The sequence below is a fragment of the Amyelois transitella genome, chromosome 5 (genome assembly GCF_032362555.1).
Source record: "Amyelois transitella isolate CPQ chromosome 5, ilAmyTran1.1, whole genome shotgun sequence".
NCBI classification, from domain to species: Eukaryota; Metazoa; Arthropoda; class Insecta; order Lepidoptera; family Pyralidae; genus Amyelois; species Amyelois transitella.
This window is the reverse complement of record NC_083508.1, coordinates 3012843-3029633: the sequence shown is the minus strand read 5'-3', so window position 1 is coordinate 3029633 and position 16791 is coordinate 3012843. Positions and strand designations below refer to the sequence as shown.

Sequence of the window (16791 nt, the reverse complement as noted above, 5' to 3'; positions counted from 1 at the left end):
TCGAGAGACGCGTATTTTTTATAGCTTTAATTGGAATTATTGTTTCTTGTTCTTTTTTATAAATGTCTCGATTGTTTTAGAGCATGGCAGAGCAAAAAGGCGCGGGATCCGACGATGACTCTGCGATTCTGTCAAAGCTCTCAGTGGATTGGCGAATGTATCCGTGGCAGAGATACATTGCTGGTTACGTTCAGAATGTTGTCAAGTCAGCTTATTTGATGAGTTCGGTGGTGGACAAACGTGTGACAAATGTTGTGGCATGTTCCCTGGAGATGCTGCGATAGGATCGACGGCGACCATCCGGCGCGTGCTTCGGATGCCGCGCCCGTTCACTCCCTTTAGCCAGAATTACCCATTACATCAAATGACGTTACGCTTTTTATTCGAAGATGAATTCCTACTTTTTCATCGAAGCCTTGATTACTATAAACGTTCACTATCAACTTTAAATTGTACAAACAACGTCGTTTCACAGATATAACAGTTATAACAACTTGAGAGTCGTTTTGGTTTACCAGAAAAAAATGCGCTGTGGAACATTTTTCGAACCCAAACATCTTAGAAGAAATTATTTTATTATCAGTATTAGTTTGCTTCTGGCTGGTTGCAGGCTCTTATGCGCTACAAATCGTTAGTCAGATTAGATATCTCATCTCGAGAGCGTGTAACATTATGTCAGTGACGAACGCCAGATTGTCGTCGTACGTCGCAGGCGCCGCGTCACGCAGACATTGCACCCCATCTGATAGATGCTGTACTGCTTCGGCCGGGAAATTCTAATGTCAAGTGATCGAGACATCCAAGTGACGAGTGGAGTCGATATGAAGCGGCTGCAAGACGAAGCGCTGTCATAATCTGATTATTAGTGCTGCGTGCGCTGGGCGGGGCGCGCAGCGTGCGGTCGGCGGCGCCCCAGGAGGTCGGCGCCCGCGCACCTCTCTCTCACACGATTGCTCTTTTTCCCAAGATGAAACAAGACGACATCATACCCGCGCACCACGCAGGCGACAAACGACCCGTGGTAAAACAAAAGGAATGTTGCCGGCGACGCTTTGAGGCGCCGGCGCCGCTCCCCGCGCTCTAATCACCCATTTTAATTACAGCACAGATCGAATCAATTAATCGGTATTTCTGTTAAAACAAGCGCCGGCCGTGCTTATGGATCGTTGTGTTATGAATTCGAGATTGACATACGATTATGAATGTATCTTATTGGCATCATACAAATCAATAAGCAATCAATACAAAAATTCAAATTCGTGATCACTCTTTGAAGCATATCATTTGAACGTCAATGGTGTAACTTCAGGCAGCCCGACTGCAGCCGCCCACGCTTACCTAAAACCACGGATGTTTTTAATTATAACTTATGATTTTTTCAAGCGAATTCGGACGCGCCCTTCCCTTTGGATAACATGAGAATAAATAACGAGTTTTTGTGTTGTATGTTTGTTTTTAAAATGGCGGGAGGTCCGCGCGACGACACGCGAGCGATGCGCCCGACGCGCCTCGCCCATTTGTCATATTTCGGTTTTAAGAAAAAATAAATAACCTACTCTACTCTAACCAGTGTTTGTTTGTAGAAAGATTATTGAGGGTTGACTATTATCTCCGAACACAGATGGAACATGTCAGGTTTTAGGACTTTTTCGATTGTTGTTGCAAGATATAACGTAGAGTTCACATAAACAAACTGCAGTTGGTTACATACATTTTAAGAAACATCTGTCTTAACAACACGTTTTAATGGAGTTTTAGTAACGTTTTTTTTATTGTACTGTTTAAATAGTCTTTTAAAACGTGCCCAACGTGTGACTAATATTGCATGTGTGTGTATGTGTGCTATATAACTTATCAATTAACAGGTGAATATATACAGGTGGGAAAATTGGGGTCGGTTGCCGTAAATCCAGTGTGCAACACATAGAGCAAGCGATGGCGGTCGGCAGGTGTTAACCTAGCGCGCCGCCCGGCCCTGCCTGCACAAACGAACCGCCCAAATTCTGGTGTTTGACTTTCCAATTCTACACTCAAACCTGAGCCCCACTCCGCGAACACTCCGGATAAAGAACTTGTAGGAGCGCTTTTAACTTTTTAACCCACTGTTTACTCAGCGACTAAAAGCATCGAGTTACACTTTCCAATTTGATCGGTCATATGTTGTCGAATAACTCAATTAGACCGCGCACGCACAGCCTCGGCTAGTGTTCAATACGAGAAATAAATGAAATATTTTTGACCCATTTCGGCCATGGCGCCAGGGCAGGCGCGCGGCGGGCGCCGGGCCCGGTCCCTCACACGGCATCATTAATACAAAACAAACAAAAGTGACCTCTAGACGGGCGCGGGCAACTAACGAGATTCACCAACCGCTGGATAAAGCGGTAAATTATTGGAATGTTAACCGGACCGCGGCTCGGTGGTCCGCGCCGGCGGCCGGCAAAAAAACGTGTAGGAGATGACAGGAGCACATACGGACCTAGCTAATTATCCGCTGCGCAAAAAGCCGCATGGACAGTGCGACAGAGCGCCGGCGCGCCGGTACAGCCGTTCCACCCGACAGCTATTCGTTCGGGGAGCAGTGCTTTTTGTTGACTAATATTTAATAACTGCGAGCGACAATCCGGCGCGGCTCGAGAAAGCTAATTACGCGTCATTAATTGCCGGAGTATGCGGTCGGACGCGGTATTCGTAATCGATCGAAGTATCGTCGCGGCGACGTGGGCGCGATGTCGCTGGTGCGATGCGACGAGTCGTCATCTGCTAATGACGAGATGAATAGGCCGTTGTTAATTACGTCGCGGCTGCGGTGGGCCCGGCCCCGGCGCTGCAGGAAGGCGGAGGCGCCGAGATCGCGTCGACTGTGTAATTTCTTCACTGCTCGCTCCACATTATCGATCACGAAAAAAAATAATTGAAGGGGTTTCGTCGTAAAGCAAACAAGCTTATAATAAGCTGTAATTTGTGTTCGGCCATTTAGAGAAATGCACAAATTGCCGTCGAGGCAGCTGTTTGTTTTGTCTATGACGGAGGTCCGGGCTCCCAAATTATCCGTTAACAAGCCCCGCGTCAGATTCAGCAGCCCTAATGGCTTTTCGTTAAGTTTTTGTTATAATTTATGACGTAGCGATGTTTTAGTAAATTTGTTTGTGGAATTGCGACAGCTGCGGGGTTTAATTGGCTTTCCGATGATCTGCGATCATTCGATCAATACAACTTTTTCGATTAAAGAAGATAACAATCTAAACGCGCGCAATTCTGCTCTACCTTACTAATAAATTGCCTTATTCTGAAGTTTAATACATCCTATACCTAGTATTTTTTAAGACATCAAAACTATTTTTTTTTTTTTTTTTTTTTTTTTTTTTTTTTTTTTTTTTTTTTTTTTTTTTTTTTGGACAAATTACACTGATTGAGTTAGCCTCGAAGTAAGTTCGAAACTTGTGTTACGAGATACTAACTCAACGATACTATATTTTATAATAAATACTTATATAGATAAACATCCAAGACCCAGGACAATCAGAAAAAGTTCTTTTCTCATCATGCCTTGACCGGGATTCGAACCCGGGACCTCCGGTGTCACAGACAAGCGTACTACCGCTGAGCCACAGAGGCCGCCATGGATTAGGTGAGTAAATTTTATACACAAAACGACTCCTATCTGAACACCGCAACCTTTGCAGGTAAACCTGACCAGTATTAGATCGATCTTGGTAACACATCCCTAAGTTACCTAAATGTGCAGTTTTTTCCCCAATATTTTCCCTCACCGTAAGAACAAATTCAGTGGGTACCTAATGATAAATATAGATAAATGTGTGGACTGACCGTCCTCCCTTGGTGATGATCATTTCTGTGCCAATGTCATGGAAACTCCTCCAAAGCTCCGCGTTCAGGAGACGAGCGTCGCATGCCGGCGGCTCGGCGTTAGAACCCACACGATGCTCTGTGAAAACAATATTAAATTAAATTAAGTACTCATTAGTTGTCCGCCACGACAAAGGCCTCGCGAACACGTGTATTTTTACAAATTTGTGAATATCTCAAAATTACGAACTTTAAAATTCTATTGATAGATTCTATATACATTTGAAATTCCATCAAAATGTAACCAACGGTTCGCAACATACAAACAAAAAATGTACTTTCGCTCCAAGTCTTAATTCAATTAATCACATCAAAATTTACTTAGTGAATCTTGTAGGTAGGTACTAATTATATGTAAAGTTATTACTTTTGGGGGTAACATAGTCAGTGCGTGTTTAAACTACTCCCAAAGATTAAAAGAATTAAAAATATACGAGTACTAAAAGTAGAGTAAGTAAAGTTACTAGTACTATTGAATCTCAATTCTAGCATTAAGCCGAACAGCTGAACGTGGCCTATCAGTCTTTTCAAGACTGTTGGCTCTGTGTATCCCGCAAGGGATATAGATGTGATTATATGTATGTATAAAGTTACGCCCCCGACTCCGCCCGCTTTTGTAATTTAATTTCCATTAGTACTTTATATCAGCTATCTATTTCAATACACATTCATTTTATTCACACTGATGGAAATTTTTATATGTAGTACTTCAATTTCTACACCAGCAAGCAGTACTTGCCTTCATTTTAAAATTAATGTTTCCTAAGTCAAACTTGTTCAATGAAGATTAACTAATCGGAAATCATTAACTCTTGATTAAATTAACACTTTATTTATCTAGACTTTGGTACTTTAGAATATAACCACTCCACATCTTTCCCGTGGATGTCAAAAAATGCAACTGAGGGATAGGCATATAAACTAGGGATTCTTTTTATACGTATACGAGGTTGCTATATTTATGTATGTTATATAGACACTTATATATTTTATTATACCTAAGTACTTCAGACTTTAGTTTTTGTTTCAGAGGCTTTGTTTTTCAGCAAAGTAGTTTTAAAATTTATACTTATGTTATGAAGAAAAGATTTGAAGTTTTTGTTTTTACTTTCATTATTCATTTAATAAGTATAAGTAATAATTATTAATCTAAATTCATAAGTACAATTCGACACACCCAAGATCATCAACCATCATTCACTTACCACTTGCGACATTTTCCGGTGTCATGTAAATGAGCCATATAATACTTTGAGTGGACGATAATATTGTAATATTGATACTTTATGGCTTCCTACGATATCTCCGAGCGAACGATCAAAGCCGCCGCGGTTATCACATTCTATAATATAATCGAATATACTGCGCGCGCGCATTGTACCGTTGTCCAGCTCCAAGCAGGCTTTAATTGTGATTAATCATTTAATAAACTTTGGTATGAATCGAAATATATGTATGTCTGCATGAATGTATCCCAAGTTTATTTGCCTATCCCTTAGTTGCCTTTTACGACATCCATGGGAAACAGTGGTCCTATTCTTAAGCGCCGGGAACCACACGGCTCTTGTTTTATACATAATATTTAGATGTAAGTCCTTTAAATGTGTTAAGAAGATGTTTTAAAGTAAAAAATAGTATACAAACCTCTCTCATACTCTTGGCATTTTTTTACACTCATTAGATGCGTAAGAGTGCGTACCTAAATGTATTATTAGGTAACTATATTTAATTAGACCAATTGCTATTGACTATATTAGTAGTCATTGGTCCCTTTAATTTTTATGAGCTGATGTTGCATAAGCAACTTTCACATTAATGAGATAATGAGTAATGAAGAACAATTCTAACTGAATTGTTCTTGTTAGGGATAACTCTATCTCTGTAGCTTTCATTAAAAAAGGTTTAGGCGTGAAAGCGTAACGCTGCTTGTTTGACAAAGTTATTTTCGCATTTATAATTTTACTAGCGACCCGCCCCGGCTTCGCATGGGTGCAAAATTATAAATGTTATTATACATAAAAACCTTCCTCTTGAATCACTCTAGGTACCTGTTACAAAAAACCGCATCAAAATCACATGTTGCGTAATTTTAAAGATTTAAGCATACAGACACACAGACTAAAATAGCGACTTTGTTTTATACTATGTAGTGATGAAGTAGGGATTTTAGTAGGGAGAGTAAGGATTATTTAATAGATAGATACTATTTATACTTAAGTAGTTACTACAGGGATTTAATATATATACGGGACAAATTACACAGATTGAGTTAGCCTCGAAGTAAGTTCTAAACTTGTGTTACGAGATACTAACTCAACGATACTATATTTTATAATAAATACTTATATAGATAAACATCCAAGACCCAGGCCAATCAGAAAAAGTTCTTTTCTCATCATGCCCTGGCCGGGATTCGAACCCGGGACCTCCGGTGTCACAGACAAGCGTACAACCGCTGCGCCACAGAGGCCGTCAAAAGGATTAGGCCCAGGTAGTAGGGGCAGGCCGAAAAGATCATGGCTGGATGTCGCGAAAGATGATATGCGAGCCAATGGACTGAAATCAGAGGACGCCGAAAACCGGACCAAGTAGAGAGAGAAAAGTCAGAAGGCGGACCCCGGGTCCCGAAACACTTGTGTGTGTGTTTTTTTGTAAATACATTATTGTCGTAACAAATTTTTTTTGCAGTTCATAATCCTACTACTATTATAAAGGCGAAAGTTTGTATGGATGTATGGATGTTTGTTACTCTTTCACGCAAAAACTACTGAACCGATTACCATGAAATTTGGTATGTAGGTAGCTGAAGACCCAGAATAACACATAGGCTACTTTTTATCCCAGAGTTCCCGCGGGATTGATAGGGTTTCCATGCGGACGAAGTCGCGGGCGGCCTCTAGTATAACATAAAAATGCACAATGGCGGACTTGTACCTATGAGGGATTTCTCCCAGTAAACTGAAAGTAAGTATACCTCCCCAAAGGGAGGCAACCGGAAACACGCAGAAATAAGGGTGAGAAGTACCTACTACAGGTTTTAAAAGCGCATGTAACGTTACGTTTAATACCTGTAGTATAAATAAATAGTACATTACATACATACATCCATACATATGGTCACGTCTATATCTCTTGCGGGGTAGACAGAGCCAACAGTCTTGTAAAGTAAGTAGTAAATTACAACGCGTTTTAAATCAGTTAATTGTAATGATCTCTAATTATATAATTGTGACGAAACTGACGACATTAATAATAATTAAACAAAATGTTATCTCCTTATTAATTTGAGACCTTGAAAAATGAAAAGAAGTCCTTTATCACGTTATTTAAGATGTTACTTACATTTTGTATTTAAAAGGAATTTTAAAAAGCCGTTATATTTATAGGTAGGTATGACGTTTGCTTAATTTAGTAAGAAAAATAAATATCGCTTAGTACTTACTCCCATACAAAAGACTTCAACGCGTTTCAGACGAGGTTTTTTCAAAAATTTACAAGTTGAAGACTTAATATATTAGTTGAAGGATATTAGCTATCCAGCCATAGATACCTATAAAAGAATATTAATAAAGTATTCGCTAATCCCCGCGACGTCGCCTCACATTGTCGTTTATCGTGAATCCCACGGAAACATAACTATTTCCGAGACCAAATGTAAATTAGTGTTACCCTGTTTCCTTCTCATTGCACCTATGTTTATGCTACATTACGTTAAAAATTAAAAAAAATGTATATAGATATCAAGAATGGAATGTATGTTGTCTAGATGATATTAGTAGGTAAGTAAAATTCTTTTTCCCTGATATTAAAATTCGCAATATTCATTTATATTGTAGTATATTTACGTTTTTTTATTTGATATTTGTTATTTTAATATTATATCATATACATATGAATTACATACATATATATATAATATTATATCACATACATAAGTACATATAAATTTATTACAATCAATTATATTTCAATCAGCCCATCTATATTTCAAAAGATATAAATAAATTATTTAAATAATGTGCCGTGTGGTTTCCGGCACCAATACAAAAAAGAATAGGACCACTCCATCTCTTTCCCATGTTTATCGTAAAAGCCGACTAAGAGGTAGGCTTATAAACTTAGGATTCTTCTTTTAGGCAATGGGCTAGCAACCTGTCACTATTTGAATCTCAATCCTATCTTAAAGCCAAATAGCTGAACGTGGCCTATCAGTCTTTACAAGACTGTAGGCTCTGTCTACCCCGTAAGGGATATAGACGTGATTATATGTATGTATGTATTAGAATAATCTATAGTATAGTTTATTAATACTTACCAATTTTTTCTATTAGGTATTGTTACTTGTGATGCATGTAAATGTAAGTGCGCGAGCATCCTAATGTTTTGTTCTTGCGTTTGTGTTTAGTAAGTTAGCAGCGAGCGGCTATATACGCAACTAACGACTTATTTTTTTATTAAAAATATGTATTTGAATGCTCACATCAACAAATGTACATATTTAATTTAAATGTTTTCTCTGTAAGTGAAATGTAAAGAGTTCTTTGAGAAATAAAGTTATTTAACCACATATGTGTTATTTTATGGTAATATGTTTAAGGTTTATTAATATCAGTAAGTTTATATCTTAAATATTATGTAAACAAGCCAATGCCTTTCTGCACTTAAGCCAGAAATTTCTTTAGATATAAGTATTGCCCTTGTACTGAATTTCTCTTTATTGTAAATTTTATTTTTATTTTCCTTGATGGACATAAATATATAAATAAATAAAATGAATAAATAAAATTCAGCCTGATGAGCATTTTTCGATGAGGTATAAAAGTCGAAGATCTGATACACCTGATGCAGCGCCACAATGGTTCAGCTAAACTATACCTAGAACAATTACATTAAGTCAAACAGCTCAAAGTATCCGTCTTTTATAAATCTGATGGTTTCTGCCTACCCCGCAAAGGATATAGACGTGACTATATGTAGGTATGTACTTATATATATATAAGTACATACCTTTTTATACATTTTTATACATACATTTTTATATATATATATAAATATAGAAATGACACTATAACAGTCATCTCTCAAATTGTCTTCCCAGGGTTGGCATAGGCGGCGTCTGTCAACCCATCAGTGAACGACCAACTGTGAAGTTACCTGTGCAAGTATCAAAAGGTACTGAATGAGTTTTAAGTAATTCTAAACAAAACGAAATTGAATTTATACCTAACTAAAACAATTATGAAAGTGGGCATTGTTAAAAAAGGTTTTTATAGTCACCGGAAAGAATACTTAAGGCGATTCCACATTGTGAAAAAACAAATGGGAAATACTTATCTTTATTTTACATTATTAAAGCGGTAAGGTCTAGAGGGAGAAAAAATTAAAGTCTTTTAAAAATTGCCGACTTTTATTTTGAGAGCTAACTGAATGGCTGTTCACGACAACATTGTTTTCAATTTTATACTTAATTAAATAAAATATTAGGTAAATATTTATTGGGCATTAAACAAAATAGAAGCTAATTTTGGACACATAAATACTTATTCAAGCATTATATGTTTATTTATTTTAACAATGATACAATATTTTGGTAGCCTTATTAATGCTCTTCCTCCTGGCTTTAGTTCTCACCACTCTGGAGTGGAGCCCGGGGTATCCCTTTGACCATGGACCTTGGATTGGGTGGGTCATGTTTTTACACAAAGCTACTCCCATCTAACCTTCGCAAATTTAGCACGAAACCTAACCCGTAATATAACTTTTTTCTTTTTTTTATTGCACTGTTGAGTAAATTAAATTAATAGTTAACTAACACGGCTCTTCCGTGTGGTATAATTCCCACGCGCTCTATTTTCCCACGGGCACCTGGTGCCGTGTGGTCCCCGGCACTGATAAAAAAAATAGAACCTCTCCATCTCTTTCCTATGGATGTCGTTAAGGGCGACTAAGGGATAGGCATTTAAACTTGGGATTCTTGTTTTAGATTATGGGCTAGCAACCTGTCACTATTTGAATCTCAATTCAATCATTAAGCCAAACTGCACCTGGCCTATCAAGTCTGTTCAAGACTGTTGGCTCTGTCTACAACGCAAGGGATAAGAAGTGATTATATGTATTACGTAGTCTGGCATGTTAAACATTCTACCCTGGATGCTTTTATTCGTCTTAAATTATAATTGATAATATACCTATTTACTTAATTTACAACTAAAATAAATTAAAATAATAACAATAAAACTTACGAAGTCCAATATGTGTTGCTGCTGCAGCATGCAGCATCTGCTGTCTCAGCAGATACTCTTCCAAGTGCGCCTGATTCATCATCATTTTGGAACTGTTTTCATACAAAATAACAATCCAAACTCACAATATCATTTCAAAGTCGAAACGAAACGATCAAAGATCACTACAAAAGTTAATGTTCAAATAACGCGCACAAAAAGTTCGTAAATTGAACTGAGACGACTTGACTGATCGACAGTTGTGTTTGCACTAATCCAAGTTTGGAGTCAGGGCGGCGCGTGCGCATGGACTCGCCCACTTTGCCTTGATTGGTCGAACTGCGGCGGGCGTCAAAGCCTCGGATTGCGAGCTTTCCCCGTGCTTCCTTTGACAGGTGATCGTTCGATTGACACGACGTGGGCGCAGATAGTGTAGCCAACCCCTTAGTTTTTCCTGTAAATCTACAGTTTTTTCGATGACAAATCATATTTCAGTTTTGACCTTCAAATCAATAATTCCTTCTAAAATAGCTTATTTGACGAATAAATTCATGGAAATGGACCAATAAAGCCTCTCATTCCGGCAAGGAAGCCACTTAAAACGGACCCTAATGTCTCCGAAAATTGGGTACAATTTTCAAAGGAGAAATCTACTTACAACTTTCTATATTTATTTGTTAATAAAACTAAGAAAGAAAGAAAGAAAAAATGTTTATTTGGTACATAATAATATAACAACTATAGAAACCTTAATCTATAACAACTTTTGTACCAAAATAGCCCTCAGCATTTGTCATGGTATATACCACAACGCTGGTCTTCCGTGGGCACCAACGTGGAAAATAAAATAATAAAATAAAAAAAAAGATAAGTTTTACTCTTTTGTAGTTGGCAGCACTGTGGGTAGGTATCAATGAGGGCCCATTGTTTTAGGAAGACATCGCTTGGTACGAGTTGAGCTAGTATGAATCTTGTCGGAGGTGGGTTGATGGTGATACTGTCGCCTCGATATGGTTCCAACATTGGTGCTGAGTGTTGACATGATACAGAGTATTGTTCAATATATATTGCGGAAGTTGTTAGGTAGATATTAGCAATCTGAATTTTGTATAAGTATATACAAATACCTTTAGAAAATAAATAGGCCGAGGCGAACCTGATTAATTTCTAAGAACTAAAGTTGATACCAAAAAGTTTTATTTTAATAACCTACTTACTCATTCTAACTACTTAACTACCTCCTTAGGTATACACACATTAATGGTTTCAAAACTTAAATAACTCGTAAATACACCAAAATATTAATCGGAAACTTAATAAGTACCTAAGTCTAATCTAAAGTGCCGCGTGGTTCCTGGAACCAATAAAAAATATTTCAATACAATCATTAAGCTAAACAGCTGAACGTGACCTATCAGTCTTGTTGAATGTTAAGACTGTTGGCTCTGTCTCCCCCGCAAGGAAAATAGACGTGATTACATATTTGTATGTTTGTATGTATGTAATATCAAAAATATTTAACTTAGATAATCGAAAACGACACTATTATGGAATCGTTTGCCCGGCAGACCCGCAGCTCTCCTTGTTCCAGAGATGCCCCTTAAAAACACTATTATAAAAATGACATTAAAAATAAAGAAACATTTCGAAACTCAACCTTTTTGATCATCCCCAACAGACATTATCCGATTCCCCTGTACCAAAGCCCTGTACCAACGGTGAATGGGAACACACAAAGCATTAAAGATATATTTTATCTTAACTACTAAACCATAAAAAATATTTAAACAATCACCAATTTCGTGGAAATCGGTAAAATAAGTAGTTTTGAGTTTATTCGTTACAGACATACAACATAAGAATTTTTACCTGTTAAGTATATGAGTCTGAGTTTCCATAGCAGGTAGAAAAAATTAGTGAGAATTCTTATTATATCAGTATTTACGAGTAGCTAGCAAGCTAACCTTTTTATTTTCATCAACAAAGAATAATAAACTAAGAAAATTACATTTCTAATCTATTAATTAAACCTATTAATAAAAATATAACTAATATTATTTAATTAAAAAAAAAAACTTATTAAAATTACAGACTAATAATATTAGGTATTATTTAAATTTTGACACCCAGAAATGGTCCCCATCACGCAGGCAGTATTCCCGCGCTGTATTACAATAGCAATACGCTGCGCAAGAAAGCCCGCGCAAAGGGTCACTTCTTGCCTCCCCCAGACGTTTGCTGAGCGCCTTGTGAAGCTCCCGTGGCGCGCCCTTGCCCCAAGGACTGAGTGTCTCGACACCAAAGGGTGCGAACTCTTACTGGATGCCGAGACAAACAAGCTGTAACTTGTAACTGGATATTTTGCTCTCAACATGATCATTAAAATTAAAATACAAATTTCTATTTCAAAAAATTTCAGTCCATTCGTGGTATTTATCAACACTGTCATCGCCGTGTTATTTGCGACAGATTTATCAACCGTTATCATCTACAATTATCCATATCGCTCGTAAAGGTATTCGCTTACTCATGAGCTTTTCCCTAGGGGAACAAGCTGACATCCTGTCTCGGACATAGTACGAGTAAGTATGACTTATGTATTCTGAGTTATATATTAGTTTTTCTGCTAACCGTTGGTCTAACAGTGCACTGAAAAAAATACTTATTAAAAACAAACACACTTTCGCCAATCTTTTAACACATAAAAGTGGCCATATAATTTTTTTGCGTAACCAAACACAGTTGGCTTATTTTTTTGACAAACTATGTGTACCTATTGTTTATATTAAAACAGTTTTTGCAACGTTTTTTTTTAAAACGCTTACGTTAGATACTTTTGATGTAACAACTGTTGAAAATATATAATTTATTTGTTTTCCCTTTGTTAAAGACTCAGGTTGGAAGCAGCAAAAATAAATGTTACTGTTTTTGTTTATATTCAGCAAAGCTTTTGTGTTTTACTTTGTTGATACTGTGTTTACGTGTAACATGTCTTGTATAACGACGACTTCTGTAGCGCAGTGGTAGTGCGCTTTTCTGTGTCACATTTGGTTCCGGGTTCAATTCCCGGCCAGGGCATGATGAGAATCGAATTTTCTTTGTTTTGCCTGGATCTATGTTTATCTATATAAGTATTTTTTTTTAATAAAATATAGCATCGTTGAGTTCTCGTAACACAAGTCTCGAACTTACTTCGAGGCTAATTCAATATTATGTGTAATTCGTCCCGTGTATAGGTTTTTTTATTTATTTATTTTATTAATACTTTGTTTACGTATAGAATAATCCGTTTTTTAATATTTTGATTATATTTAGCAAAACTCTTGTCAATACCTACTTGGTTTACGATAACAAAACTTTATGTCATATTTTGTCTACGTGCCGCTAAACTTTTGTGTTAATACGAGTAAGTAGGTTCTTTGTTTACGATTTGCTCGATTGTTCCATGTCCATGCCTGAACTTAAACAGGTGGTTTGGAATCAACTTCTTGTTTTCATTATAGAATTTAATCTGCTCACAAACAGGACTTTCCGCAATTATGATGTTATTCATGCCGTGTGGGTCCCGGCTCAAATATAAAAAGAATAAGACCACTCCATCTCTTTCCCATGGATGTCGTATAAGGCGACTAATGGAAAGGCTTATTAAATTGGGATTCCTGTCACTATTTGAATCCCAAGTCTATCATTATCTAAGCCTAACAACTGAACTTTTAAGACTGTTGGCTCTGTCTACCCCGCAAGGGATATAAACGTGATTATATGAATGAATGAATGAATGTAAAAATGCATTATAAAGCCTACCTGGACGTACGGGTTACAACTTTGAGGTACTGCTAACTCAAATCTGGAAATACTAAAAAGACTTCAATCCAAAATCCTGCGAACTATTTTAGATGTGCCTTGGTAATGACAAATGAGTAGTTGCATCGTGATTTAAAAATTCCAAGCAATTAAAGGAGGAGATTAAGGTGTAGGTGTAGCGTGAGCGATGATTCGACTCGACTGCCACCAAAGGGAAGATCTTCCGCCAGGCTAGGTGTTATGCCTGGGGAACCGCGGCTCCGACGATGTTGTGTTGGAGGTTGTATACATATGTATATTGCTCCAATCCGTGAAATCTTTGCAAGCGCGATTTAGGTTTTTCGCTGTTTATGACTGAGCGTCGCGTGATTTTATTTTTTATTTTTGTGACTTGTGGCGTACCTATATAGCGAATAATAACCTACATAAGTACGAAACTTTCCTTTTGTTAAATCAAGTTAACTCCATTAATATATTGTCAAACTACCTAAGTATTCGCCAAACAACCCAAAAGGTTAGTTAATTTTTTTTTAGTGTGAGCAAAACCATCACGAGCAACCTGCATATTTACACACACATTATTGCACATATGATCCAATATGGGTTACGTTGCCCTACAAAGAATAGAGCTCGGGCGGCAGTCGCTTCGTGTAAAATCTGACTCACCTTAGTCGGGCTCATGTTGAAAAAACGCATCCCGGGATCTACACATCTAGGAGGAAGAAGACGTGTCACCGTCGTTCTATTTGCGACATTTTTAACTGTCGTTATCACTAGCAGTTATTCGTATCTATCAGCCGTTTAAACATTCGCTTACTCATTACCGGACGTCGTCGACAACAAAACAAAAAGAAAAACGTTATTGACATGACTATGAATAAATTTTGAAGATTTATGACATAACTAGCTTTCACCCGCAGCTTCGCCCGCGTAAATTTGGCGACATCCACAAAAATCGACGAATTTAGCGGAGTACAGGTATTGTGCAAATCCCACGGGAATAATAGTTTTTAGCTGGACAAAAGGTAGGTAGGTAGACAAAGCAAAGTCTGGAAAAGACTTAAGGGGCAAAGAAATTTTAAATTCGGCATGTAGGTAAATTCCATAGATGGTAGGTTTCTCGTGTGGTCTAGGGGATACTAATAGAGGGTTATCCGAAATTCCCGCGGTAACGGCAATTATTACCTGATTGACAGATGGCCCTTGCTTGAGATATAAGATGCAAATTGTCATAGGGCTTTCGAAGCACTGGGACAAGACGACCACGATAGTACTAAAAATGAGAACATACATATACTTAATCACGTCTATATCCCTTACAGAGCCAACAGTCTTGAAAGGACACATTCAGCTGTTTGGCTTAATGATAGAATTGATAGGTATTTAAATAGTGACAGGTTGTTAGCCCAACGCCAAAAATGAGAAAATGAGGATTTATCAGATTAATTATTAAAGTACCTAATTCTGATTTACAACCTTGGTGATTATATTATGATAATATTTCTAATGGTAGGTATTAAGAAATGCGTCATGGTTTGACAGTTTATAGTAACCTGACTCGTATTTGAATCTCAATTCCATCATTAAGCCATGAAGCCATCACTAAGCCATAAGCTAAAAGTCATCATACTACTTAGTTTTCTTTGACTCCTGTTATTTTTAGATGATACTCATTACCTGCACCCACTAACAATTTAGGTAAATAGGGCTAAGCCTACTTTCAAAATGTTCACCATGTAGGTACTGCGTCTTAATATCAGTTCCAGGGATACCTACGGTCAGCTTTCGAGTATTTGAAAAACTATTTGCTCTGTCGACCCCGTAACTCGCAAGAGAATAAAGACACGTTTAAGTGAGTTTCCATTCAAGTATTTGTCAATAACGTAGCAGTGCTAACAGCCTTCTGGGCACATTGCCGTGGGCCAGTGATTCACAGAGACTAAGTATACAGTTTATAAATTATAATTATATATATCATAATGAACTAGTATATAAATACTATATCTAATTATGTAAGTATGAAATAATGACAGTGATAATTATACCCGTAAAATATTGAAAGACGAAAATGTATTAATGTGGAATTAAATGTTTAACTAACCGGTAGAGATCAAAAGGGAAACGTTTGCGCAATTTAATAAATTGTAATATGCAAAAAAAATTTTGGTTGGTTGCTATCTAAATATATAACTGGTTAATTAAAAAACGCAGTAAAAAAAAAAGAAAAAAAAACCTGATTTATAACAACCAGAGCAAAATATAAAGTCAGTTTTACGACTCATCCTACACGTCTCAGATGAATACATAAGCTGCACAATGGAGACTTATCCAAAACCTAATCATAACTATAACCTCTTTACCTGATTGAAAGAAGTGCTTAAAGACAAAAAACAAGTGTGTGCATTACAAATGAAATTCTAATCTGTAAATACTTAGGTAGCTAAGTACCTACCTATAATTACAAATGTTTCGCTGAAATGTCCCAGAACCTCTTCTTTTAATATCTTATAGTGCCGGTTCTCGGAGAAGAGTTCTGCTGCATGAAAGGGTGTCAGGCTACTCGAGTAAAACCAATATCTTAGACTCTTCAGCCACGAGGTTTTTCTCCTTCTGTAATTCCGTTTACCCCACAGAGTTTACCTTGTCTAAATTAGTCTCTGGCGCGTCAAATATGTACCCCTTCGATAATCACCTTTACTGCACGCTTTTAGCTGATCGCTGAAGCATTTCATTCACAAAACATTATCCTGAAGATCACCTGAGTGTACTGCCGCCACATCAATATCGCCTCCAGGCGCACCCGATATTAGATAAGCTCATAGACATTCTTGACACAGCGGGATCTACTTTTTCAAAAAGATTTGTTCGAAAATGCCACTTCTATTTTTCGCCTGGA

At 37.3% G+C, this 16791-nt stretch overlaps 1 protein-coding gene across 1 annotated transcript in view; it reads right to left on the bottom strand.

Moving 5' to 3' along the window:
• The window catches only part of LOC106138413 (T-box transcription factor mls-1), a 37416-nt gene extending 27219 nt beyond the window's left edge, over window positions 1-10197 (bottom strand). The window contains exons 1-2 of the mRNA XM_013339555.2: window positions 10113-10197; window positions 3832-3949 (exon numbers count right to left, since the gene is read on the bottom strand). Of these exons, the coding sequence (XP_013195009.2) occupies window positions 3832-3949; window positions 10113-10197 (203 nt within the window). The remainder of the gene's footprint in view (window positions 1-3831; window positions 3950-10112) is intronic.
• Between the last annotated feature and the right edge of the window lie 6594 nt (window positions 10198-16791).